At 46.9% G+C, this 25,701-nt stretch overlaps 2 protein-coding genes and 1 long non-coding RNA gene across 3 annotated transcripts; 1 reads left to right on the top strand and 2 right to left on the bottom strand.

Moving 5' to 3' along the window:
• Positions 1–300: 300 nt before the first annotated feature.
• On the bottom strand, positions 301–3,031 carry LOC112559661 (beta-1,4-mannosyltransferase bre-3-like). Its single transcript, XM_025230995.1, is given in 3 exon segments — positions 301–332; positions 335–1,381; positions 2,873–3,031. Coding segments are annotated over 2 exon segments (1,077 nt in total). The 5' UTR covers positions 1,380–1,381; positions 2,873–3,031.
• A 2,780-nt stretch (positions 3,032–5,811) lies between these two features.
• On the top strand, positions 5,812–18,512 carry LOC112559917 (laminin subunit beta-4-like). Its single transcript, XM_025231410.1, has 4 exons — positions 5,812–6,071; positions 15,210–16,419; positions 16,853–17,005; positions 17,158–18,512. Exons 1-4 carry the CDS (start codon positions 6,018–6,020, stop codon positions 17,703–17,705), a joined length of 1,965 nt encoding a protein of 654 aa, XP_025087195.1. The 5' UTR covers positions 5,812–6,017; the 3' UTR covers positions 17,706–18,512.
• On the bottom strand, positions 18,176–21,487 carry LOC112559918. Its single transcript, XR_003098440.1, has 3 exons — positions 20,920–21,487; positions 18,274–20,617; positions 18,176–18,241 (listed from the first exon to the last, which is right to left on the bottom strand). It is a non-coding gene; the product is annotated as an uncharacterized LOC112559918 (long non-coding RNA).
• Between the last annotated feature and the right edge of the window lie 4,214 nt (positions 21,488–25,701).

The following is a 25,701-nucleotide window of genomic DNA, read 5'->3' as shown; positions in this document are numbered from 1 at the left end:
ACAATAGAATGGCGACCATTTCCAGCAAAAGATCACGACAGAGGTGAGGAACAGTCACCAGGACTAGTAAGCCACACCGCCACAGTCCGTATCGGTTTAGGACTGAAAGACTTGACCGTGGCCAGGATAAAGAGGAACGAAGAGGGTGCTGAGATGGAAGGCGAAAGCTGCGTCACGGCCCCGCCACACGGGACGGGGCAGACGACCCGCCAGTGGCACGTTCAGCGCAGTGAATGGGGCGGTCAGGGCGGTGGCCGAACATGAGGATGGGGCCTAAGCCGGTGAGGCAGCGGTATCTTGCTAGCTGCAGGCCGTGAGGAAGATGCCTTGCGCCAGCGCTGCCTCTGCCGGAGGTAATCGGGAATAGTGAAGGCACTCTGCTCCAGCATCTCGCCCTCCACAAAGTCGAAGCTGAACCCGCGCGCAAAGGCCACCATGGCGAAGAAGCAATCCTCCGCCACCGAGGCCTCAGGCCCGTGGTCGAACGAGATGCTCCTCTCCGCAGCAGCTTTAGCTACAACGAATGAGCCCTTCCACCCAAACACGGGCTTGTGCAAAACCTTGAGGGTGAAGCGGATGACGCCCAGGTCGAAGCCCACCCGCACACTTTCAGCCAGTGTCGTCAGCCAGTTGACGATGCGCACCTTGCTGTAGGTCACCACGCCCTGCCCGAACTGGTGCCGGCTGCCAGTGGATATGAAATTAACGATGCCCACAACAGCGTCCTCCGTGATGAGGGTCTCCTCATCCAGATGAACGATCCAGTCCTCGTCGCCCAGTGTGTCCACGCCCGGTTCCAGACAGTACTGCAAGGCTCGGGCCTTGAATAGCGAACCGTTCTTGGGTCGAAAGTCTGCTGGGACCACCACCTCACGCACTCTTTCCATGCTGGGCAGGTTCAGTGCCTGGTCTGTCACCACCTCAAACATGAAATTTTTCAGTCCCACGCGCCCGCACGTGCCGATATTTTTCTCCACGTTGTCTAGGATTAATGTCCGGTACTGGCCCCGGGTCACGACCCGAAAGCACACGAACGAGCAGACCAAGGGCGAGTACTGCAGTTTGGGTTTCGCCGGGAACGTGTTGATGCAGACGATGCCCAGAAAGTTGAAGATGCAGAACAGAAGAGGGAGAAGAGGCAGGAAGCGCAGGATGTACAGAAGCACCGAGCCGAGGAGCCCGTATGTTTGGGAAGGGTAGGGCACCGTGGTGTTGTCCGTACTGTCGACGATGAGGACGACGTTCACATAGATCAAGAGGAGGTAAGCCGACACACACAGGCCGTGCTTGATTATGCTGGACGCGGCGTCACTTCCGTCCATGTCGTGGTGGCTGATCACGTGACCACTCACGACCGTCTGTGTTTTCGATGGGCACATGGCTGCGAAAACGAAACATATTTGACAATCTGAATTTCTTGCACGCTTCTGAAGTGCACTAAATAAATAATTAACAAATACATAAGTAAACAAGAAAAGAAAGAAAGCCCGTGTGATACTGTCTAAGGAAAGTTAATTCTTCCGCCTTTATTATTTTATTATCATTAAATTGTGATTCAGAGTAAAAGCAAAATATCAATCGGCACATCTTTCTCTTCTTATCATCTGCTCGAGCTGTCAGCATTAATCCACTGTTTTCTTTTTAACCGTCAAAATCAAAACTTCTTTTTCTCGATGTCAGTTTTCTCTTGATCGCCATATTGGGATTGTTCCACACGCGAGTGGTAAGACGGGAAAGTGTCGTAGCTAGTGGGAAGGATCCTCGTAGCCCACTAAACAGTTATCACCAGCCTTAAGCTGGGCAGGCCAAGCTATCGCCCGCTTTAAGTGTTGCAGCCCCCGCCAGGAAGGCGCTGTCCCACCAGTCTTCTATCCTCATTAAGTCCGTGGGAATTAAGAAACTTCCTACTAGAATGAAACCTTTGCACCAGGAAGAAAATCGACGTAACTTATGAATAAATGTGTTCTTAAACTGGGTTGCTGGAATGTCCGGCCTCCGCAAATATTCACTAAGTCGACGATCCCAAAGAGCTGTCATAAACAATGAACGCAGGAGACGAGAAGCTCCTGGCAAACGATCACACAAAAAGGAGAGAATAATGGCTCTGCTGCCTTGGGAAATTTGATCTGGGCAAAATAAACAAGAATGGCAAACGACTGTTCGAACTTTCCACCTACCACGGCTTCTTCATCTCCCCAACTTATCTTTCACGAGTAAACCTCAACACGAGGTCTTCTGGAGGCACCCGCGCTGGCACCAGCTGACCTCACATTAACCACATGCCCCACCCTCTCACATGTCCTACAAGCTCACTCTTGTCACAGACTGTGACACATACCACTCCCTGGTGTGATCACACTGCACCCAAAGATTCACCGTACCAAGAAAGAGGGGAAACCAGCATTGATGTTAGCAAGATGTCCAACCCAAATGTCGTGGAGCAGTCTGCGATGTCTGTGTGAGGAGACAAGCCCGACAGTCAGCCAGGGTCTGTGCAGACGAGTGCTGAATACAGCTCAGTGCAGACATCCACAATGGCGCGAATTGGACACAAAATAGAATTTCTACCTTCCTCTAAAGTTTAAAAAATCCGATGATGATTTCTTACTCATGTTGAAAAAAGGATTTAAAACCAATCATACAACGATCGAGAGGCTTAAAATGATTTCAACTACCAATAAAAAGAAATAGTGTTTTCTAGGAATTATATATCATGGGGGATATCAGATATATGTTTAAAGAATAGCAAAGCTATGATGCTAATCACCAATACTAAAGATTTCCTTCTGAAATTTAGGAATTTTTCTCTCTCTCTCTTACTAACACATTGCAAAAGAACAAAATGAAATGCGAGATTCAAATGAAAACTTACCAGAGATATTACTAAGAGTAGAAATCCTAAAGTGAGGCACTCAGCACGTGTGTATGGATGAGACTAGGACATGGTGCATTCACTAGTGTGCTTGAAGCTGGTCAAATCCACTCACACCCCCAATATTGTCTTCACCTGACCTCTTTGTACAGGGTTCGAATGCCCATGTTTTGTGTGATTGGCTCAGAGTGATGGCGTCGGAAATAATCATATATACTAGAGACTAAAAAAATATCCCGGCTCTGGCAGGGACAAGTCTTTGCGCAACAGCTGTTTCTAAGAAACATATATATATAATTAATAACTACAGGACTATTACCGATCGACTTGGCCAAAAAAAGTCGTTATTGCATTTTTGCAGTAAGACAACTGTTACAGAAGGATTACACAGACTAACAGATGTGACAGAAAAACTACTTAGATTAGCAGGTATGAGAGGAGACCTGCATGGCAAGAATTTTGTGCAAACTGACAGGAACACTGTGCAGAATGACAGTTGTGACAATTAAGAAACAACACGTGACAGGTAGGACAGAAAAACTGTCCCGATCCACAGGTATTACAAGAACACGATAAAATTTTGAGAAGGTGCTACACCGACGAAAGCTGTATAAAGAGCGGGAAGGGCTGACATCTTCCTTAGTGTGGTAGATAAGTTTTTCTTATTGCTTTGTTTTACGAGACTCTTTATGAGTCCTCATGGACAGTTAGAAGTGCGTCGATCCTTAGTTGGATGGCTAACGCCAAACAGGTGAATGGTCATGACAAAGAAGCTAAGTAACCACCGAGCTAGCATCTAGCCACTTGCTATACAGAAGGCCTTGGACGACAGCTATGCCCCTCGCATTGTGTGTCAGCTGGCCATGGGGATGTATAAAGGCAGACCTTTTTTTTGTTGTTGTTGTTGTTCCCAGACCTTTTTTCTTTTTGTTAGGTCGTTGGGAGGTGAAGTGTTAAAAACAATACTTTCCTGTAGCCAGCTTTTATTTGTGAAGGCAATGTCCATCCCCTCCATCTCTCCGTGCTGTAACCTCCCCAACCCAATTAACTCAGGTCTCAATTCCGGACAAAATTCCATTCCATTGGCAAAATATCTATGCCCTTCAAGGGTATCGAACTGGTGCACTGTTTGCTGTACACCCGAGTCATGGGAGATTTGGCCAAGATACTGCGCTCTCTGTCACCGAGGGGAGGAAGCAATTAAAATGATGCTGACTAGGACAGCCATGGAAAACAATGAATGTTCTATTTTTTTTCTTTTTGTTTTTTCTATCCCACATATTATCAATGGGCTCTGTATGTTTGCAGATGCACACCAAAGGAACAAGCAAGCGAAAGCCTTTCTAGTCGGACACTCATGAGCAATGTTTGACACGGGAGTCTCAAATATTGTCCGGTAAGGTTATTATTAGAGAACAAGTATTTGTGCATGTGTGTGTGCGTGTGTGTGCGTGTGTTCGTGTATGCGCCCAAGCTTGAGTTACGTGGCAGTTGGTCTGTGACCGTTGACTCTCGGTATATTCTCTGTACAGTGTCGTTGTGCTATGAATAGTCCCAGTCTGGTGACATCCTACACCTAACCTCAAAAAAACTCCTGTGGCCTTGGTCACTGGTTTTTCCTCTTTAAGCGGAAATACAGGCGAGACTGCCGCCATCAAGACAAAGCTCAGGGAAATGACATAAGAGAGAGAGACTGTGTGCAGCAAGGAAGACATCAGCACAGCACTTCAGTCACCTCATTGTCACTTCACACTCCATGATTCACTGGAAACCCCAGCAGCCAGCAGCTTAAGCCCACTGACTCATAATCCTTACAGCTATACACAACACAATAAACTGAAGCTTTGTATACTTATTGACAGGATAAACAACCTAAAGCTGTGTGTGCTTATTGACAGGGGGAGACAAGTGAGGCAAGGGGGAGCAGGAGGTGGTAGTTATGACCCGAAGGTAGCTACGAACCGAAAGCAACATGCAGCCATTTAATATAACAAACACGTCAGACCACAAACAAAGCCGGACACTCCAGTCTCACAAACAGCTGCCGACCTCTGGGGTCAACAGATACCCTGTAGGTCAGGGTCTTGTTTTTGAAGCATAGATGCACCGTTGGAAGTGCAGCAACATACTTCTGGGCTATATATAGTTACCCCCTACCTTTCCCTCCCCCTCACCCCGGGTGATTCACGTGATGTCTGTAACGCACATCAACTGATTATCCCGACAACCTCGATATGGCGCACGAAACATGAAGCCCAGTGATTCCCTACCTGGCTTGTATTGTCATTGTCATTGTCATTGTGTACAGTGGGTGCGTATTGTGGGCAGGTACAGACAGACACACAGGTGATCATGTTCAGGAATTTTGCGCGAGGTCAGATTACATCAGGAGAAAAGTAGGCCACCAAGCCTCAGACACACCCACCTCTCAACCTCCACCTGTCTCTACACCTAAACCACTACCACCGTGATAAATAAACAGTTGTCAAGCCGTATATTAAAACACAGTGTTCTTTACAATACAATATGCAGACACACCACACGCACGCACACACACCACCACACGTACGCAAACACGAATGTTTGCCCAACATAGTGAAACATTTGACCGAGTCTGGTTTAAAAAAAATTCAAATCTTACCATCATATAAATATTTTGTCAAATTTAGTCACACTTTTGTCCTTATTTGGACTGTGTGTAGCCTAACGGAATGACCAAACCTCTATTTTTGAAGCTAGTCTATAAATGGATAAAACTAGTTTATCTTCGTTCATGATCTAATTATGTATATGTGTCCGTGTGTGTGTGTGTGTGGAAATGCCAGACCTATATAACATCATCACATATCAACTGAAACGCTTGAATGAAAAGATAATATAACCGCTAAACCCGACTAAGCTCGTGCTAAAAATAGCAACTGGGTAAGTCCCGTTCTACTTATCGTTCGTGTCAGCTCTATTTTCACAAAACGGCAAACTTACACAAAAATACCACACACACCCGTTTAGGGCGGGTAAAGCTGGTGTGGGAGGGAGCGGGGGCTGGAATGGAGAGTGGTGGGAGTGGTTGATGTTCCTGAGGACAGCGGCAGTTACAAGCACGACGATGTCAGCCGAGGACTAGAGCCACAAGCAACGGGACAACATGAAGCGACCTGCTCCACTGCTGGCTGCTCTCGTCTTGAGCCACTCACTGCTGGTAAGCTACACATTTTCATTCTATATTGCTACAGTGTCTAGCCCTATCATGGATGTCATTTTATGCAGCACAAACTCCAGTTCTGTTTGCAATCGCATGGCGGGTGTTTGCTTGAGTCGGTGAGGACAGACACAAACGTGATGGTGCTTTGACCTCTCACCTCACCCCGTGTACCTGCTGTTCGTCGCAGTAACCGTGAGTTGTTGACATGGCATGCAACATGCTGATGGTCTTTTGGGCATCCACAGTTCCCAGACTGTGGACAGGGGTGAGCAGGGAGGGGTGTTTGGAGGAGAATGATGACGGAGGACAGTCAGCACAGAGATGGATGATGGCACCCACCTATTGTACTGGTGATATCGTTCTACCGGGTACTTACTGATCGAATGCGATAATATTTGGAAAGTTCTCTGTTTTGTAGCGACTGACATGGATTGACATGACACTGTCAATCTGCAGTCGACTGACAGGGAACTGATATTGCACTTGGTGCTCTACAGGGTCAGCACCATCGTGTTTGTTTGTTTGTAACAGGAGCTGGGATATTTGCATAAATAAACCTGTTTGCATGCGTCTTTTTCTCGGAAGAAACCTGCGTTATTGACACACATTTTGTGGTTATTTGAAAAATTAGTTGTTTCTTGAATTAATTTTGTATTTTATTAGTTTGAAAATTGCCATGTGCACAGAACCCGCTTCACCTAGAGATCAATCACTTCGCACCGACACACAGGACTTCAAAATTCTTATAGCAGGTCCGGGCAATGAGCTCATGAAATAAACTGAAATAATAGTCAAACTACATCCTGCATAAAAAAGGGAGGGGCTGATAATATTTGCATTATTATCAGCAGACATTTCCGCATTCCAGGTATTGTATTCTGAAATAAATGACCCCAGCCTTAGGCGAGACTGATGTTTGTGGAGTCTGTATGTTCACTGGGCCCGTCGAATCCCCTTCACACCCGAGTCTGTCTTGACTCCATTGCATGAGCTCAGTGACCACGAGACATGGACTAGAGGATTAGTCACCAAGTCTCTCTCACACACCCTTCACAAACCTGGATAATGAATATCTTCGGGTTTGTATCAGGAAATGGGGAAAAACGAGGTAGGTCACGTCCACGGGTAACACTAAGGGTCTAAGAATATTTTTTAAACTCTTGTGTTTAGTGTTTTGTGTATTGTGGGTATCTTTTATATAGTGAGTGTCTTGTACATAGTGTCTTGTGTCTTGTATATAGTGTCTTGTGTCTTGTGTATAGTGAGTGTGTTGTTTTGTGAGTCAGTGCACATGTACTTGCAGGTTTTGATGCATGCACAAATAACTTGTGCAAAGGTGTGCCTCTCTCTCACCCGCCATACTGTATATTTATATTGCAAGCCCCTCAAAGATACCGAAACACTACACAGCTCCTGTAAAACTGTCATCTGTGTGTGTGTGTCAAGGCCTCGACTGTGTGCAAAGCGGGAAGCGAATTCCGAGCCAGAAATGTCGAAGTTTCGGTTTCGCGGTCTAGTCACATTCAACTGTCGGGTGCTGTCATGAACCAGCCTGGTTCAAGGCCAGAAAACAGTGTCGGGCGAGTAATAGAAACATTAGAGAGGGGCAGTTGGTACCCTGAGGCGATACAGGCTGTGGGTGAACAATAGGGGTAAAGATGTTATCTCCCTTTGTGGTAGCTGAGCCTGGGAATCGAGGCCGCTTACGAAATAGGGGCCGCAGGCACTACTTCACGGGTACGTTACTTCACGGGTGCTAATGGAAAGGCCGGTACACTCGGCCATGAGAACAGCGTTTGTTTTCTTTACCACCGGCTGGACACCGGTGCCGAATAGGGGAGCTAGACTTAGCGTCGCGACAGTCGGAGGGTGTGGGAGCCGACCGTGGGAAGATGAGCGGTGGATAGATGATGGGTACCCCGAGTATAGCGCGAGGGGGTGTAGTCCCTCTAGTCAGAGTTCGATAGCGTCAGAACTAGTTTGGTAGAATCGACAAGGGCCACGTGGCCCGGTAGTATATAAGCTAGAACCGCACTGTAGTCGAGGCTTTTCCCCTCGTGTTCCAGCAGAGACGTAGTCTCTGAGTGATTGTCAGTCGCAGGCAGCAGGTCTGAAATAGGGAAGCCCGTTCAGTCAGAACGTATCACTACCTGCTGGCACTTGTGATCTGGTGGAGTAGAGAGGAGAGTGTGCGCTGTAACCAAGGATTGATTCTCCCAACGACAAGCGAGGGAATTTACTGAGTCCGGCAGCAAGACGTGCGAGGCAGCGGCTGGAAGACACCACCGTGCCACCGGTCCAGTGTGGTCATCTGCAGAACAGCCTACAGTCATCTCTACTGCGAGAATCGTCGCTGCACCCATTGCCTGGGGCAATTGTGGTGGGACAGTGACAAGAAGTCTGGAAGACCGGGTGCATGCAGGCAGCTGCACCCATCTTCAGGAAACAGCGACTTCCAGTCCAGAAGTCAGCTCTACTACGAGCATCGTCGCTGCATCCATTGCCTGGGGCAACTGGGTGGGACAGTGATAAGAAATCGTCTAGGAGACCAGGTGTATGCAGCCAGCTACACCCATCTTCAGGAAGCAACAAGCGAAACAGTCGAGTGGGACTATCAGTACGATATTATTCCAAGACTGCGAATTGTGTGTCAGGGACGGACCGAGTGTCCGGACCTGTGTGCAGATACGTGCAGATACGTAAGATCAAACCATCTTCTAATTCATTGTTTTAAGTGTCTTCATGTCAACCTAATTTGCTTTTGTTTTAATTATAATCTTTTACTTTGTACACTGTCTTGTAGTTGAGTGTTTGCGCACGCGGTGTGACTGCTGTCAGAACGCGTGCGACGTGCGTACCAGGGGCGGAGACTGTGTGTGAGGGTGAAAGCCGGGTGAGCGAGCCAGCTAAGGAGACCCCTTTCCCTCGGGCGAGTCAGCCAGCCTTCTCCCAGCCTAGTTACGTCACAAATGGGGGCTCGTCCGGAATTGAATGTCCATTTTAGGTTGACCATTTTGTTTTGACGTAGGGCGAGAGTGTGTTGTCTTGCGTCTTGTGTCGTGTCTCTGTTGCTGCTGTGAACACCTTAGATTCTGTGTATTGACGTATTTTACTATGCAACTACATGCTAGCCAACTTGTGTGGAAATCAGAATTGCTTAATTAATTGCTGATTGGACATCGGTGAACACCGATTGGTGCATTGTAAACAGGTTGCAAGTGCCCAGCAAGTAGCTAGAATAGAATAGTTGAACATAATAGCTAGAATTAGAGCTCCAGAGGTAGTTACGATGGATAAGGAATTCTGTCTAACCGACCGAGAGAAGAGAAAGGAGTTAAAGGAAGACGGCGAAGAACTCGGACTAGTAGGAGACAATTCAGTGGCGTTTATAGGCAGAGAGTTGGAAAAATGGAAGAAATACAAGAAAGAGGAGGAGGATAGAATCAAACGCAAAGAGGCGCGAGAAAGAGAGTACGCGGAACGCGATGTGAGGAGAGCTGAACGCGAGAAAGAACGCGAGAGGAGGAGAGCTGAGCGTGAGAAAGAGCTAGAAGAACGCGAGAAAGAGCTAGTAATGCGCGAGTTTATAGAGATGTTAGAAGAAATCTGCGAAGAGAAAGGTAAAACTGAGGAAGAGTCACGACAGTTTATAGAGTACAATTTAAAGGGCTGTCGCTGGGGAACAATAGCCGAAGAGAGTGAGGAAAAGGCTAGAGTAGAGGAGGAAGATAGAGTTGTACGCGAACACGCGCGAGAGCGGGTCAAGGGTAAGAAGTCCGAAAAGAAAAAGAAAGAGCATACCAAGCTCGAGAAAGAGCAAGAATTTCTGAGAGAGGTGTGCCGGTTAGGCGGAGTCAGCCTAGATGACAGCGATCCGGCCGAGGCAGGTACTTACAGGTCAGAGCGCGGGGTGGTGACCGCTGTTAGCTGTTCTAGGTATGGGGGTGCAGGGCATGACCCGAGGTCTTGTTCCCAACAGTCCGACAGGCGGAGGACGTCCGTAGGTGTGAAGTGTTACAGCTGCGGGGTGGTAGGGCACTATTCGCGCAGTTGTCCCCGTGGTTACGAGTTGCGTGATGCTGTAACCACGAGGGGGGAGAAGCTAGCTAGTGAGGTAGATGCTAGCGACGCATACGCTAGTGACAGGAGTGCTACCGATGTACAGGTTAGCAACGTAGGGTCTGGCGATGCGGTAACCAGCGGCGCGTATACTAGTGGTAGAAAGGCTGCTGATGTTAAGGTAACGAAGTGAATCCTAGCAGGGAGAGGCAGAAGAGTAGAAACTGGCGAGCAGGCCAGCGGGAAGGAGGGTTTTCCAAGGTGTGGAAACTACCCATGGGGAGGAGGGTTAGGAGGTGCAGATTTTCCTAATCTCCTCGTGAACCAAGCCGGGCACAGTCACGCTGTTAGGCAACTGCAGGTACAGACCAGGGTCTTTAGGAGGCGCGAGAGCTGTTAGCGGTACTAGGGCATTGGCAGGCAGCAGGAAGTGCGATCGCGAGAGGCGAGTGCCGGTTGGTAGTGCAGATCGTGCTGCAGGCGGGCCGACAGCGGTCATCGTGAGGTGCGAGCGCCGACTGTCGTTAGGGAACCGCTGCAGACAAGCGACATTGGCAGTCTTGGAGACCAAGTGCCAACTGTCGTTAGAGAGCCGCTGCAGGCGGTTGACAACGGCCATCGTGAGATACGAGCGCCGATTGTCGTCAGAGAACCGCTGCAGGCGGACGACACTGGCATTCTTGAGGAACAAGTGCCAGCTGTCGTTAGAGAACCGTTGAAGACGGGTGACACTGGCAATCTTGAGGAACAAGTGCCAGCTGTCGTTAGAGAGCCGTTACAGGCGGGTGACAGCGGCCACCGCGAGAGGCGAGCGCCGACTGTCACCAAAGAACCGCTGCATGAGAGTGACACTGGTGATCTTGAGGAACAAGTGCCAGCTGTCAGAGAAGCAGCGCAGTTGCAGGTAGGAGACAGTGACTGCCCGGAGGGGCTAGTGTCAGCTGTCAGGGGAGAGCCGTTGCAGGCAAGGGACAGCGGCAGTCCGGAGGGACTAATGCCAGCTGTCGAGGGCGTGCTGCTGCGGGTCAAAGACGACGGTGATCCTGGAGGGCGGGAACCGACGGTCTTTGAGGTGCCGTTGCAGACAGTGGACGTTAGCAAGTACGGACAGGGAGTGCTTGCTATCCGATGCGTCCTAGTTATCACCGTAGATGGCGAGCCGGTCTCACGGTGGGACCGGCAGTATCGCCAGCGGGCAGGAAATGGGAGGTGGGGGCGACTGTACAGACGTGGCAGTCAAGGTGAGCTCCACACCCATTGTAGAACGTGCGGAAACCGCCAGAAGTGACCGCACGGTTGAAGCAGTAGGATTGAAGAAAACAAGACGAAATGCATCTGGAGGTGCAGCGCTGGAGGAAGCCATTCGTCGCAGTAAGGCAGCCTATGAAGAGGCGAGTCGACTAGAGCAAGCAAAGCAGAGAGAGTTCAAGACTTGCTTCGAGCGATTGCAGACAGGGAGCGGGAACAGGTAGACGCCCGAAAATCTCTGAATCGCGTGCGAAGAAAATTAGAAAGGAGAGAAATAAACTCAACAAGTTGGTGTCTAATGTCACCCTGGGTCGGATCCGGTCAGATCTGGTCAGTAAGCAAGAGCTGGACAGAACAAGTCAGTCACGTCTACAGCACCAGAAGGAGGCCAGCAATATGTATTGCAAACGAGAAGTTTGGTGAGGTGCAGAAACCCTATTCGAAGACTAGAGAAGAAGATGGGGAACGCAACAAAGAAGAAGAACGAAATGGCCAAGGCTGTGTCAGCGATATTAGAGGGAGTGCAGAGGCTCCACAAGGACTCAGCAGAGGTGCAGGCTCTCTTAAGGGAAGAGCAGCCCGGGATGAAAACACACTGACTGGCATCCAGCAACAGGGAGCCGAGAAAGCAGCTGCCACGTGAGAATCAAGAGAGCGGCAAGCAGAGGTGGAAGTGGCAGCCAAGCCGCGTGTGGTGCAACAGGTTTACCAGCTCCGTCAACGAGAGCAGTTCTCAGTTGAAGCCCACCTGTGCGATGCAGAAGCTGGAGCAGAATGAGCTGGAGAACTTACGGATACAACTTGCAGAGGAAATGGGTGACTCGGAGAGAGTCCGAGTAGGCGTGAAAATGCACGATCAGTTGAAGGCGAGGGTAGAATCGCCGACGTGTGCATCAGACGGGGGGCTTGCACAGAGACCTACCGCCAGGTCGACAAGCCAACGAACCCAGCGCAGTAAGAGGTCAAGAAGGCGTGGCCGGCGAAGGCATGCGTCCTCAAGGCTGGGAGTGGACAGGACATCACGTGATGTCAACAAGGTAGGCGGGGCCGCATCGGTAGAGATAGGTGAAGCGCTTTTCGCCTCAGGCGGCCAGCGCGAAAGGGTGCAACGTGACCAGAAGCGGGTAGGCGGTACCTTGATGAGGACACCGCGACTAGGCCCGGTGTGGGAACGTCAACACGTCGCCCATAGTAACGAACAGGTAGTAAGTAGCCTGCGTTATCAGAAGTCGTTGCACAGGAACGTAAATGGGCTAGGTATGGATGTAGCTGCAGAAGTCGGAAGGTCTGAAACAACCTGGAGGTCGACGAAAGCAGAACTATGTACGAAAAGCCATCTGGTGAGGGGGTCGCCGTTCGTCCAGCAGCACCACGCCCACTTCAGACACAGTTCGGGCAAACGTCGAGGTGTAGGGAAGAGAATATTTCGTGAGCAGGATGACGTAACCCTTGCTTTACAGGGTAGGGTCCAGTTTAGTGATGTGAGGTCAAGTCTGGTGCCAAACATACACGGGCCTAAGGACGGCGTTAGTCGCACCGCATGTGCGGAGTTAGTGTATGGCTTGACCGCATGGTGTGCATGTGTGCAAGGATTCATTCCGTACTGGGCTGAATGGAATCTTTGGAAGGGGAATGACCGCAAGATAGAACTAGCTGAGTCATGTGTGCGCGAGTAAGCACACTTCTAGTTTCTGTGACAGGTCGTGTAAATATTCATTCGTGTATGATTTTGAAAGTGTGTTGTAGTATCTTTTGCAGTAAGCATAGTACACCCAGTAGAGTGTTATTTCAGGAAAAGGAGAGAATGTGTGACAATCGTAAGTGTAGCCGTCATATGGTATGATAGGTAATTACGGGTTTTATCACTTCACTGTTGTTCTGGCCTGATTTTAAGCAAAACCATAGGTTTTACTCTTGAGTAGGGGGGTGTCATGAACCAGCCTGGTTCAAGGCCAGAAAACAGTGTCGGGCGAGTAATAGAAACATTAGAGAGGGGCAGTTGGTACCCTGAGGCGATACAGGCTGTGGGTGAACAATAGGGGTAAAGATGTTATCTCCCTTTGTGGTAGCTGAGCCTGGGAATCGAGGCCGCTTACGAAATAGGGGCCGCAGGCACTACTTCACGGGTACGTTACTTCACGGGTGCTAATGGAAAGGCCCGTACACTCGGCCACGAGAACAGCGTTGGTTTTCTTTACCACCGGCTGGACACCGGTGCCGAATAGGGGAGCTAGACTTAGCGTCGCGACAGTCGGAGGGTGTGGGAGCCGACCGTGGGAAGATGAGCGGTGGATAGATGATGGGTACCCCGAGTATAGCGCGAGGGGGTGTAGTCCCTCTAGTCAGAGTTCGATAGCGTCAGAACTAGTTTGGTAGAATCGACAAGGGCCACGTGGCCCGGTAGTATATAAGCTAGAACCGCACTGTAGTCGAGGCTTTTCCCCTCGTGTTCCAGCAGAGACGTAGTCTCTGAGTGATTGTCAGTCGCAGGCAGCAGGTCTGAAATAGGGAAGCCCGTTTCAGAACGTATCACTACCTGCTGGCACTTGTGATCTGGTGGAGTAGAGAGGAGAGTGTGCGCTGTAACAAGGATTGATTCTCCAACGACAAGCGAGGGAATTTAACTGAGTTCCGGCAGCAAGACGTGCGAGGCAGCGGCTGGAAGACACCACCGTGCCACCGGTCCAGTGTGGTCATCTGCAGAAACAGCCTACAGTCATCTCTACTGCGAGAATCGTCGCTGCACCCATTGCCTGGGGCAATTGTGGTGGGACAGTGACAAGAAGTCTGGAAGACCGGGTGCATGCAGGCAGCTGCACCCATCTTCAGGAAACAGCGACTTCCAGTCCAGAAGTCAGCTCTACTACGAGCATCGTCGCTGCATCCATTGCCTGGGGCAACTGGGTGGGACAGTGATAAGAAATCGTCTAGGAGACCAGGTGTATGCAGCCAGCTACACCCATCTTCAGGAAGCAACAAGCGAAACAGTCGAGTGGGACTATCAGTACGATATTATTCCAAGACTGCGAATTGTGTGTCAGGGACGGACCGAGTGTCCGGACCTGTGTGCAGATACGTGCAGATACGTAAGATCAAACCATCTTCTAAATTCATTGTTGTTTAAGTGTCTTCATGTCAACCTAATTTGCTTTTGTTTTAATTATAATCTTTTACTTTGTACACTGTCTTGTCAGTTGAGTGTTTGCGCACGCGGGTGTGACTGCTGGTCAGAACGCGTGCGGACGTGCGTACCAGGGCGGGAGACTGTGTGTGAGGGTGAAAGCCGGGTGGAGCGAGCCAGCTAAGGAGACCCCTTTCCCCTCGGGCGAGTCAGGCCAGCCTTCTCCCAGCCTAGTTACGTCACAGGTGCGCTGAGGCTTTATTCAGGAGTTTGAAATCGGAGAGGCTCGAAACCGCTGTCTACTCATTGTGATCGTGTGCTGTAGGTCACTTCGCCCAACCCTTCTGACACTGATCTGCGAAGAATGTTGTAGTTGTACGAAACGCTGTGCATTAGCGCGAGTGCAGATTACCTGGTTCAAGCAGGTGTTACAGGAAGCAGACACCATCCAGGTGTTGCATCATGTCAGATGCGACAGCCACTGTGACGACAAGTACAATAAAGGTTCTCCTTTCCATTGAAACACTAATACTAACCAACATCGTTATTAAGGTCGTAGTCGTCGTTGTTATCTTTGTCATCGTCGCTGTTTACTTTGTCATCATCTTCACTATGCTTTTTAAAACTGACCTCCACACAATTCCACAATCTTCCTCTCACACAGAGGATGATTATAATTATTATTTTTGTTGTTGTTGTTTTCGCAGATCGCAGCTCAAGACACCGTCAAGAAAGTCTGTGACGAGGGCTTTTTCGCTTCCAGTGAAGGGGGCGTCAGCACCTGTCGTCAGTGCGGGGTGTGTCCTGCAGGTTTCCTGACCACCTCGCCCTGTTCTGAAGAAGCTAACACTACTTGCAGCGCATGCCCAGCAAACTACTTTTCCCCCGGAACCGGAAGTGACTGCACGCCATGCACGGTGTGTCCCGCTGGCAAGTACGAGACTAGAGCGTGCTCCTCAGAACGGGACGCGCTGTGCCAGCCTTGTTCCCGCGGCCATTTCTCCCAGTCCTCCTGGCCGGCATGCAGGCGCTGCCGGAAGTGCCCTTCAGGGTTCTTTAAAAGCCGGAAGTGCACTCCTAGACACAACACCCTCTGCTTCCCTTGCAGCCTGTGCCCTGCGGGTCATCAGGAGTCCAGCCCCTGCACGGGACTCGAAGACACTGTGTGTAAGTTGTGTCCCCCTGGTACCTTCTCGCCGGGAGGGGGCGCCAGCTGTCGCCCGTGCTCCACGTGCGATTCTAGTCAAACGCTGGTCCAGAACTGCTCGGCGGTGAGTGACACGGTCTGCTTGCCATGTGCGGAGGGCTTCTTCTTCAGCAACACCACTGGCGTGTGTCAGCGATGCCGCAGATGTCGCGCAGGCTCCGTGCTGCAGACGTCCTCCTGCAGTGGCGTCCAAGACTCGACTTGCTCGCCCTGCCCGTCTGGAACCTTCTCCAGCTCCGACAGGCGGCGCTGCATCCCATGCTCCTCTTGTCTTCCTGGAGAGCGCGAGCGTCGCGAGTGCACGAAGACCAAAGACACGCAATGTGAACGGTGCAAGGGAGGTCACTTCGTCTCAGCGGACAACAGAACGTGCAGCCCCTGTTCGCGGTGCCCACCGAGCACAGAGACCCTCAGCCCCTGCACGCGCAAAAAGGACACGACCTGTAACGCATGCGCAGAGGGCTACTACTCGCCGGGTTCAGGTTTCTCTTGTCGCCAGTGCTCGCTGTGCCCACCGGGCACCTACATGGCCGGCCCCTGCACCCGGGAGTCCGACACCGTCTGCCACCCGTGCGCCGAGGGCACCTACATGGCCACGTGGTCCTCGAGCCCTGCCCCCTGTCTCTCCTGCAGCAAGTGTGGAGCGCAGGAGGTCGTGCTGACTCCTTGCAGGTCGAACGTTGATGTCAGGTGTGGAAGCTGCAGGAAAGGTGAGTTTGTCACTTCTACGACTGTTTCTTTCTGTCTTTAGTGGGTCGCCTTCTCGACTCTAAGGCAGAAGATCGCCAAATCGAGGATCCCTGAAAGTGTTTGTGAACTTGCCTTGTACAAAAGCCATTAGATAGGTTAACTATAATTCTCATGAAATTAATTCAAGAAAAATATGCTCGCTTGTACCATAATGAACTGTAGGCTAACAGACCTAACTGTCGGCGCAAAATGAACTGTAGACACCAGTCCTACTCTTGTCATCATAAAACATAATAGGAACATCATGTTCCCATCAGCATATCGCGGGCTTGTGGATCATGCTGAAGCTAAAGATGCAGTATTTTGTTTAAACAAACAACTTCATCACAACAACCTCTTAGTAAGCATTTGAACCTTTGAAGTAATGGTTTCACATCTACAATCACCTTGCAGGTGAATTTATCGACCCGCAAACTCACCGATGCGTCAAGTGTTCTTACTGCTATCCCAAGACACCCGGGGTGGCAGAAAGAGAACCGAGATGCCAGGACGAGGAGCCGGACTGGCAATGCCGACCACTCTCACAAACGTTTACAAACTCTAAAGGTGAGTGATGTTTTGAGTCATTCTCATAATCATCATCATCATCATCGATCGTTTAATCATCATAAATGAAACAAAACAAACATTCTCGACTTTGCTTTCTTTAGTATCACAAGAATAAGTAATAACTGTCTTCTTTACTTTCAACCAATTAGCCGATCTTCAAGCCCCACCCCCGCGAACACACACGGCCTTTGCCTCACATGCGGAGACTGACCGGAAGAAGAACTTCCGCGCGCATGCGCAGTTTGAGAACGACAATGTGGTTCTCTTTGCCATCCCAGTCGTCATGGGCGTCACCACCATCGCCATCATCGTTCTCCTCGTCGTGTGTTTCCACAGACAATGCAAGAAGCGCCGGCTGCGGGGCGTCAACAACCACCGCTACGACAGCGTCTCCACCTGGCTGAGCAACGCCAGCGCGCATTTGCCGGAAGTGACGTCAGACGCCAAGGGCGCCAGTCGCTTTTCTCTGCCAGTCACCATCTTCACCAAGTCGGCTTCGTCGGAATACTACAAAGTTCCAGACGGTTCCATCGCGGTGTCGTTCGACAGGATAGACCCTAAAGTGCTGCGCGAGTGTCACCAGAAGCTGTATCTCATGGAGTCGGGCACGTGCTGTCTGTACGATAAGCCACAGCTGGTCGACTCAGGTACCTACCTGTACGAAACTGATTCTGTTCAGAGAAGCAACGTTTCATAAACGGTGGTTTCCTTATCAAGTACCAGAGTTGATAGATGCTCACCATAGCAACAGATATTGACAGAAGGATGCGAACTTTGGCAGTGCTGTCTTTCCACATTCCTGGCACGATAGATATCTCCTTTATCTCAATGGCTATGAAGATGTCTATCTTCTGGACATTATCCTGACAATACCACAATATAGATTGTCTACTCTGTCCGTCTGTGCCGTAGACGTCTTTCCAAGGCCTTGCGAAGATGTCATCCTCGGACGAATAGCTAGCCTCCATTCACACCCAGCCTTGATACTGCCACTGAGCATCTTGGTACCTGTCCGCCTCACCCACTCACACTCTACTTACAAGGTGGGCTGTTGGTGTACTCACCTGACCTTTGACATGCCACCTCGTCCAGCTGTAACCGAGGGGAGATGAAGGTGTCGTGAGGGAGGCCTCAATGTCAATGTGCTGTTTCTCGTTTGGCATTGTTACCTGTGACACTGACTCATTCAGCACAGTGTTACCTGTGACACTGACTCATTCAGCACAGTGTTACCTGTGACACTGACTCATTCAGCACAGTGTTACCTGTGACACTGAGTCATTCAGCACAGTGTTACCTGTGACACTGACTCATTCAGCACAGTGTTACCTGTGACACTAGACACTGTCTATGAGGTCAGCGCACAGTTTTTCATAACGAATATATATATATTGCACATTTTTATGTGATATCCTTCTAGAGGACAATTTACATCTTTGTTACTGGTAATTTACTGGTAATTTGATCAGGTTTTTGATTCGTCCATAAAGTCTTTTTGCTTGTTTGTTTTTGTTTTGACTTGTCAGTGCCCTGCAGGACTTGCTTACCGTAGTTCAAGAAAAGTGTCTGTGGCAAGCTGCTGCTTCTGTCTTTCCCTCTCCACTTCCCACCCCCGATGACAAGTCGAGTACTGAACAGCAAAGGTTAACCGATGAATTGAATACTGTTTTGATTTTTTAATGCATATTCACGTGGAATTTTCTCATTCGAGAAGTGCATTGCATATCCTGAGCCAAGCTTGAGACCAAGAGTGGAATGAGAGAAAGAGAAACAGAAAAACAAAGACAGAGAAAGAGCCTTGGACAACACACACACACACACATGAAACAAACAAACATTTAGGGATCATACTCGCTGTGTCGGAAATTTTTGAGTCCGAGGTCTTCAGTTTAAAAAAAAGCACGTGGTACAGGCTAGCATCCGGGGACTCGGCATTAATTATACAGTCGCTGTATTGAATACAAACCAAAACATTTTACGGGCTCTGTACTGAATAAAATGAACATTAACTGTCAAGTTTGAAACATTCACACAGTTTACACAGTGGTGTGAGTGCCTTGGTGATTAGCTGTTGCAGAAAGGTGTTGCACGCGGACAATGTAACAAAACAGGTAAAAAGGTGCGCGTGCAAACACACACACACACATTTATAGACATAAATACATATACATGACACACTTTAATATCAATGGCTCATAGTCATTTTGACATGGAGATATATGCATACCTGGAATAAAAAGCAACTTACAACACACTGAAACTTTACACATTCACACCCATACACTCACTACCTATCTTGTATGTATCAGCTCTGTTTCATTTCAAATATTGCCATCTATAGACCACTGTAGCACAAAACATTAATTTATCTCTACTCTACTTATTCATTCTTTATGAAGGAGTTTTTTGATGATATATTATTTGCTTCGGCTGTGTACTTTGCACACATACACACATATCCATGTAAACGGCAGAAAATAATTTCCACAGCATATCTCCGAGTTAATTAAAAATGATTTTCTTCACCAGAAGATTTGATAACACCGGAATCCTGAACACCTTGTTAAAATCACTAAATCACACAATTGTGATGAACTGTAACCCTTGTTTATTGCTGAGAACCATACTTCAGACTTCTCACAAGTAATTTTTTTCCGACTAACCCCATAATATAAACATTGCAGTCAGTACATTTGAACAACTTTCGGTAGATTGAACACATTCTTTAGAACTTAGTATATAAAGACAGCAAAAAACGCAGAATAAAAAATGAGATTCGAGAAGGTTCTAGAAGTAAAATAGTGAGTTTCAAAATGGCGGAGGATTCAAGCAGTATTTTGATGGGGAGAAAGAGTAGTTTGTGTGTGTGTGTGCATGTATGTGTATGCGAGTGTGTCTGTTCATGTATGTGTATGCATGTGTGTGTGCGTGCGTGTACATGCGTGTGTACCTGACAATCACATTTTCAGAATGAATGTGTGAGCACAAGGGAAGATAAATGACTGTGGTACAGTGTGTGAGCGAGCCCGGCTACATTTTCTTATCTTTCTTTATTTGCACGATAGTTCTCAGAGTATCACACGTGCAAAGACACATCGATGCACAAACTCATGAGCACTAAGCTAGTTTTAGTTTTGCTATTAAACATCGCTAAACCTCGCTTTCTATTGACATTACATTTCCATCTTCAGAGAGCAATCAAACCACGTAGACGTAGACGCATTCGGACGTCGTTACCAATGAAAAACAGTTTGCACGTGACAAAAATCATTATAAAGATCACAACCGCACCCAGGATCATGAGTCCGACTTGAAGCGCCACCATCTTGTCCCAGACGCCGACCTTCACCTTTCTTCCCTCAGTCAAAGGAAACGCAACCGCCTGCTTCGTGACGTCACGGCAGTGTTGAAGCCTCGATCTCGCACGGGTTCGCTGGCACCAGGTCTTGTATCTCTGGAATTTCCTGGTACCCGACAAGAAGAAAGAGGGCAGCGTCGACACTCAGGGCCTGGGAGACCCTTGCACGGGAGACAACCAAGTGATGGACTGGTTACTTGTCCTGGTGAACCGTCTTCCAAGAATAGGAACAATCTCGGGAAGGGAAGCAACTGTTGAAACAAGAAGAATAAGTATGAAGGTGTATCACGATTTTACTTCCCGATATGATTACTTGCTGTCTCGAGAGTAAATCTTTCGTAATATTACTTATTGTGTGATGAGAGGATGAGAAGCTAGTTTGTTGTTATCTGTTTTTTGAGTGGACGAGTGATTGTGATATTTACGTGGCTTTTATTATTGATGACCTCTGATTTTTACGAGGACCAATAAAGTATTGCCACTGTCATTAAGATGATGATCAAAAAGCTTCAAAATTCATTCGATAAAATTTTGAAAATCGTCATGCACCTACCTTTGTGACTGCACAGGTGTTTAATAACGATAATGGTAGGCTGGGTGATGAAAACTTTGGGAGGAAATGCGCTTCTCATTTGTTTCTGGAAACAAGCAAAGCAGACCTGATGCTATTTTGTTTCTCAAAAACATGATGACAGGTGTTTCAGGCAGTTTGAGCCAACAACTTCTCGTCTAATTTATGCACAAGTGTTTCTTCCAAACGAAGAATTCCAGTAGCGGCGAAGGGCAGGAAACTACTTCAAACAGTCTAGATAAGAATAGGGGTCTCTGTAGGGAGACCTCCCTTTTTCTTTCTGCAGTCGGTGACTGTTTGAATAGACTTTGTCTCCTTTTCTGCACGGAGGTCAAACATGTAAATTATCAAGCAGGGACTTTGGACCAGCTCCAGAACAAGTGAAGGACCCTGAAATAGAAATGTTTGTATAGGCACCGAGGCTTTTATGTTTCTAAAGGCTACGTGATCCCCGTCAAGAAGGAATGATTCAACACTGTTGGCTTTTAAACTTTTATAATCTCGTCTGAGCTCTTGTTGGGACTATAATGTCCTAGAAACATTCTGAGAATCTGTGTGACTGTGTGCTATGTTTAGACATCACGTGAGACAACATGCAAAGAAACTATACACTCATTAAAAATAATACATTTGTAGAGCTTACTACAATGTGACAGTAACAAGTATGTTGCTAATTACTCATAACAGGATATATATATTTCGAACATTGCCCTTTTACGTGGAAGACCCCACCCTCTTTCCTTTATTTGTTGCACCTCACTTATAAGCTTACATTTTGGCTTTCAGTAGAGAAAACTTACCTCGCCATTTTAACGAACTTTGCAGCATGAATCAAATCCGAAATCTTTAAATACTTTTTTTTTGCAGCTTTACTTTGGACAACAACACTGAGTAGCTGAAGCTCATCATTATTCATGACACCTGCCCACCACCGCGGGGTCCCTACAAGATTTGCATTATTTTGTATCCAAATGTAAGTGAAGCTCCATTGAGCACCCCTTTCCCTGTTTTCTTGCAGTAACAGTCGCTCACCCTGTATAGAGAATGATAATTTATTGCTGTAGGTCAGTCTGTGAATGCCACTGTGTATTTACTGTCATAAGTCACATGATATGTCACTAACGTCCCCAACGTCTAATCAACATGTTGGTTCCAGTTGTCCCACCAGCTCTTGCCTAGCCATGTGCAGTTCTTGTCAAAGAACCTTGACCTCTCTCAGTGTTTAGTTATGTTTGGACTGTTATCTCGACATCGGAAAAGAACGGTAGCTGTTCAAGCCAACTTTTTTAAGTAGATAGTTTTGATGACCCCTCTCTCCACATTCTAGAGATAGAGGGGCCATGATGGATTTTCCAGAAAAGTTCTTTATGTATGCAAACTAAGTAAAAAACCAGACTGACAAAGAAATAGTTCTAGTTGGCGTGTTAGCTGAGGAAATTAGTGGAGGGTCAGCCCCGCTGTTTGCCCAACAGCAGTTGCTTTTCGGAAAGGTTCTCCATGCGCATGTTCTTGTCACAATGTTTGACACGTGCAGTCACTCATGCCCCAGGTTACTTTTATCCCAAAGCTGATGTAAGATTTTTGTATATTATTTGGCAAATAGTCTACACAATAGCAACAAATATAATATACAGAATTTTAGCTTGTTGCTTGCTTTATTCTTATAACACATATTTTATTCGCACTCATCGTCCCTGTGTTATCGGCAGAGAAAAACACGAACTGTCAAGAAGTGGTCTCCCTGTAGAGGTGTGTTTACCGTTATCAAGGGTGATAGACATAAAATAAATGTAGAGTGGTAGGAGACACTAAAAAGGCATGTAGAGGTTTAGGTATTGCAAAAGGGACATATATATATATGAATAGAGTAGCGGTATAGACGTAGATACATAAAGGTGTGTCATTACCGCAAACAACGTATAATGCCTGTAAAGGAGAAGAATACTTGTAGAGGCGTATCTCGTCTATTATTATTATTATTATTTTTATGAATATGTTTATTTATAAAGGGATTTTTCCACCATTAAAGGTGGGCTCAAAGCTCTTTACTAAAAAGAAAAAAATACACACAAACCTAATAAGAATGAATGCTAGTTTCAAAAACAGTTGTAGAATCCCTGTATATTTGTGACTTATTCAATTTTTCTCATCCATAAAATGCAAAAGAATGTCTAACCCTTAGTAAAACTTGTCGGTATTTTTAAGGCCCTCGTTAAAAACTGTTTGGCTTTCTACCAGCCAATCACAGAAGTTCTGATCAAAATACGTGGACTAACATTGTTGTAATCTGGATCTCTAATGTCCAAAAATTTGTCTTAATAATAAGTGTCAAGATTTTGTAAATTTCAAACTATATTTATATAAGGATTTTAAAACAACAGATAAAGACGATCTATCAGATTGAAACACTTAACTATGAAAAACAATCTCTGACCAATAAATTTTCTCCATTTTATTCAAAAGCCATAATAAGATATATATTTTTGATACAGGTAGCAATAGACAAAAATACATAGAAATATCAACCAGAACAGATATAATGTAGACTGGGTTACTGAGCTGCTTTGTAACATCGTGATTATGCTAAGTAATTTGTGTTTGGTTGTTAATTAACGCGCAGACGGTGTCCCCAAACTGTATTTGAGAAAGCACTATTTTCTTTCAACGACACCCTAAACTGAAAGCCATCTATCTCATTTTTAATAAACACTTTTAATGAGTTAAACTTTGAAACTTGATGTAAACCAAAGAACAGTTGTATATACATACACCAGATAAGGACGACTAAGTGCGCGGCTGTGTGAACTAGAAAGGTCAGAGTTACACGTGACCACTGCTGTGAAATAGTTTGCCATAGTGATATATTTTATAGTCTGATTGTAAAAGTCAGTTAGGCAGACCTAAACTATAAGCACAAGAATTTAATAAAAAGTGTAATATAAAGTAAATAGCTTTTAGAACAATCAGTCCAAACAGCCCCAGAGCGAAACTCATTAAAAGACAAATTCACTTGACGGGATAAAAACACAGTACAGACAAAATAAGTAAAAGTTAAAAAGCATTACTTCCTTAGTCGATATATATACTTATACACACACAATGTACCCCGAACTGCATTTAAAAAAATATAATCCTAATGCAATTAAAAAGGAAACACGACGTCGTACAAATTAGCTTTTGATGTTCAGCTATTTGGAATTTCGTTGTTACAATCAAAGTTACTATGTCACCAATCATTACTGCTAATATATTACAAGTGGGACAATGGAGACTAAAGCTTACTAAAGATACATTACAAAATATACTACAATTATGAAAATCAGAGCAACTTACATATACCACCACCTTACCACTACATTACAGGTTGCAACAATCAAACTAAAGTTTACCATTATATTGTTAGTGTTAGTCACGGCGACGTGTGTGTATGTATCGTAGTGCATGATTCTGAGGTTGTTGTTTAGTATGTTTCACTCTCTCACTGTTGTGTTGTGTTGTGTGAACAGTGTTCGTGTGTGTGTATGTAAGTGTGCGTTCTTGCCTCAGTACACTGCAGCAGTTAAGTTAACCAAGTGCGTCTCCCCTCCACATCAATGTCCGCTTCCCTCTCGGCATCCTCCAGATGCCTTTCGGTTCAGGCAGTTCCCACATCACCAGACGATGATGAACGATGGCAATGATGCCCCAGAATACAGGAAAGCTGCAGCAGGCTTTTAGCCTCGAAGTCGGTCCCAAGAACCTGTCTACAACATCGCAACCCTCGAGATGTTGTTCAAGGGTAGATAATCTGAAGTGTTCCCAGCATATTTTCTGAGAATATCAACCAGTCCGGTCGAAGCGTGACAGATGTTTTGTAGCATCGTCTAGATATGACTAGACCTGGCATGCACGTGCCGTCCTCGTGATGTCGTCGATTGTCGATTTTTAAAACGTTTTGTTCGATTTCCTGTGCGGCATCTGGAAACCACAACACCAGGCTCTTTGGTGTCTATGCACAAAAGTGTCAGAACAGTTCTTGATTGTTGTCATATCCAGTCGTGTGGAAGACTTATCTCTGGATGGCCACGTGGATGCTGATGACCTCGCGAGCATTTGACCCGGTATCGCTGGGTTATCGCGGGGGTCTGGACGATTGTCTGACGGACGTGCACCTTATTAAGACCAGTCACAAGGGTCAGCTTACTTGAACTAAGAGCTTCTCTTGGGGTTGCTAAAGCAGCTATTGATAAACTTCTAAACAGGTATTTCATCAATGTCATCAATGATGCCAGTACAACCAGCTTTTCTCTGTAAAATATTCGATGTGTTGTTTCCATTGGTGGTAAAGTTGGCATTCCTGATGGAAAAATGAAAATTGCACAATGGAACACTTGACGAAGCTTTGTGAGAACATGTTGAAATCTCTGACTAAAGTCTCCATGGTACCCTGAGTGGGTACACAGATAAGTCAAAAGTGTCAACTTTTCTCCACCTGGTATAACCACTCTGTAGGGTCAGAGGTTTCTTGTGAAGGACGTCGCACCAAAGCTATTCAGCAGAAATTAAATTTAAACCAAGTGTTTAAATGTTTCAATATTTCTATATCTGAAGTCAGAGGGTGGTTTTACAGTTAACCTACCCACACTGTCAACTGAGGTTGACAAGAGCTGGTGGAGGCCATCGGGGAGTTCATGCACTGTTTATATAGGCGACATTGACTAGGTCCGTACTAGAAACTCTTTCTCAAAAAGAGTTGGCATTCTCGCCAAACTTTTTCTCTTACCT

Source organism: Pomacea canaliculata, linkage group LG3, assembly GCF_003073045.1.
Source record: "Pomacea canaliculata isolate SZHN2017 linkage group LG3, ASM307304v1, whole genome shotgun sequence".
In the NCBI taxonomy this organism is placed as follows: domain Eukaryota; kingdom Metazoa; phylum Mollusca; class Gastropoda; order Architaenioglossa; family Ampullariidae; genus Pomacea; species Pomacea canaliculata.
The sequence above is the reverse complement of the archived record's forward strand: the minus strand, read 5'-3'. Positions and strand labels throughout refer to the sequence as shown.

Bases quoted from the DNA above. Each gene is read 5' to 3' on its own strand.
- LOC112559917 (XM_025231410.1), top strand. From the start codon at position 6,018: ATGAAGCGACCTGCTCCACTGCTGGCTGCTCTCGTCTTGAGCCACTCA. The intron at 16,420-16,852 runs GTGAGTTTGTCA...ATCACCTTGCAG, and splicing joins GTGTGGAAGCTGCAGGAAAG to GTGAATTTATCGACCCGCAA. The intron at 17,006-17,157 runs GTGAGTGATGTT...TCAACCAATTAG, and splicing joins AACGTTTACAAACTCTAAAG to CCGATCTTCAAGCCCCACCC.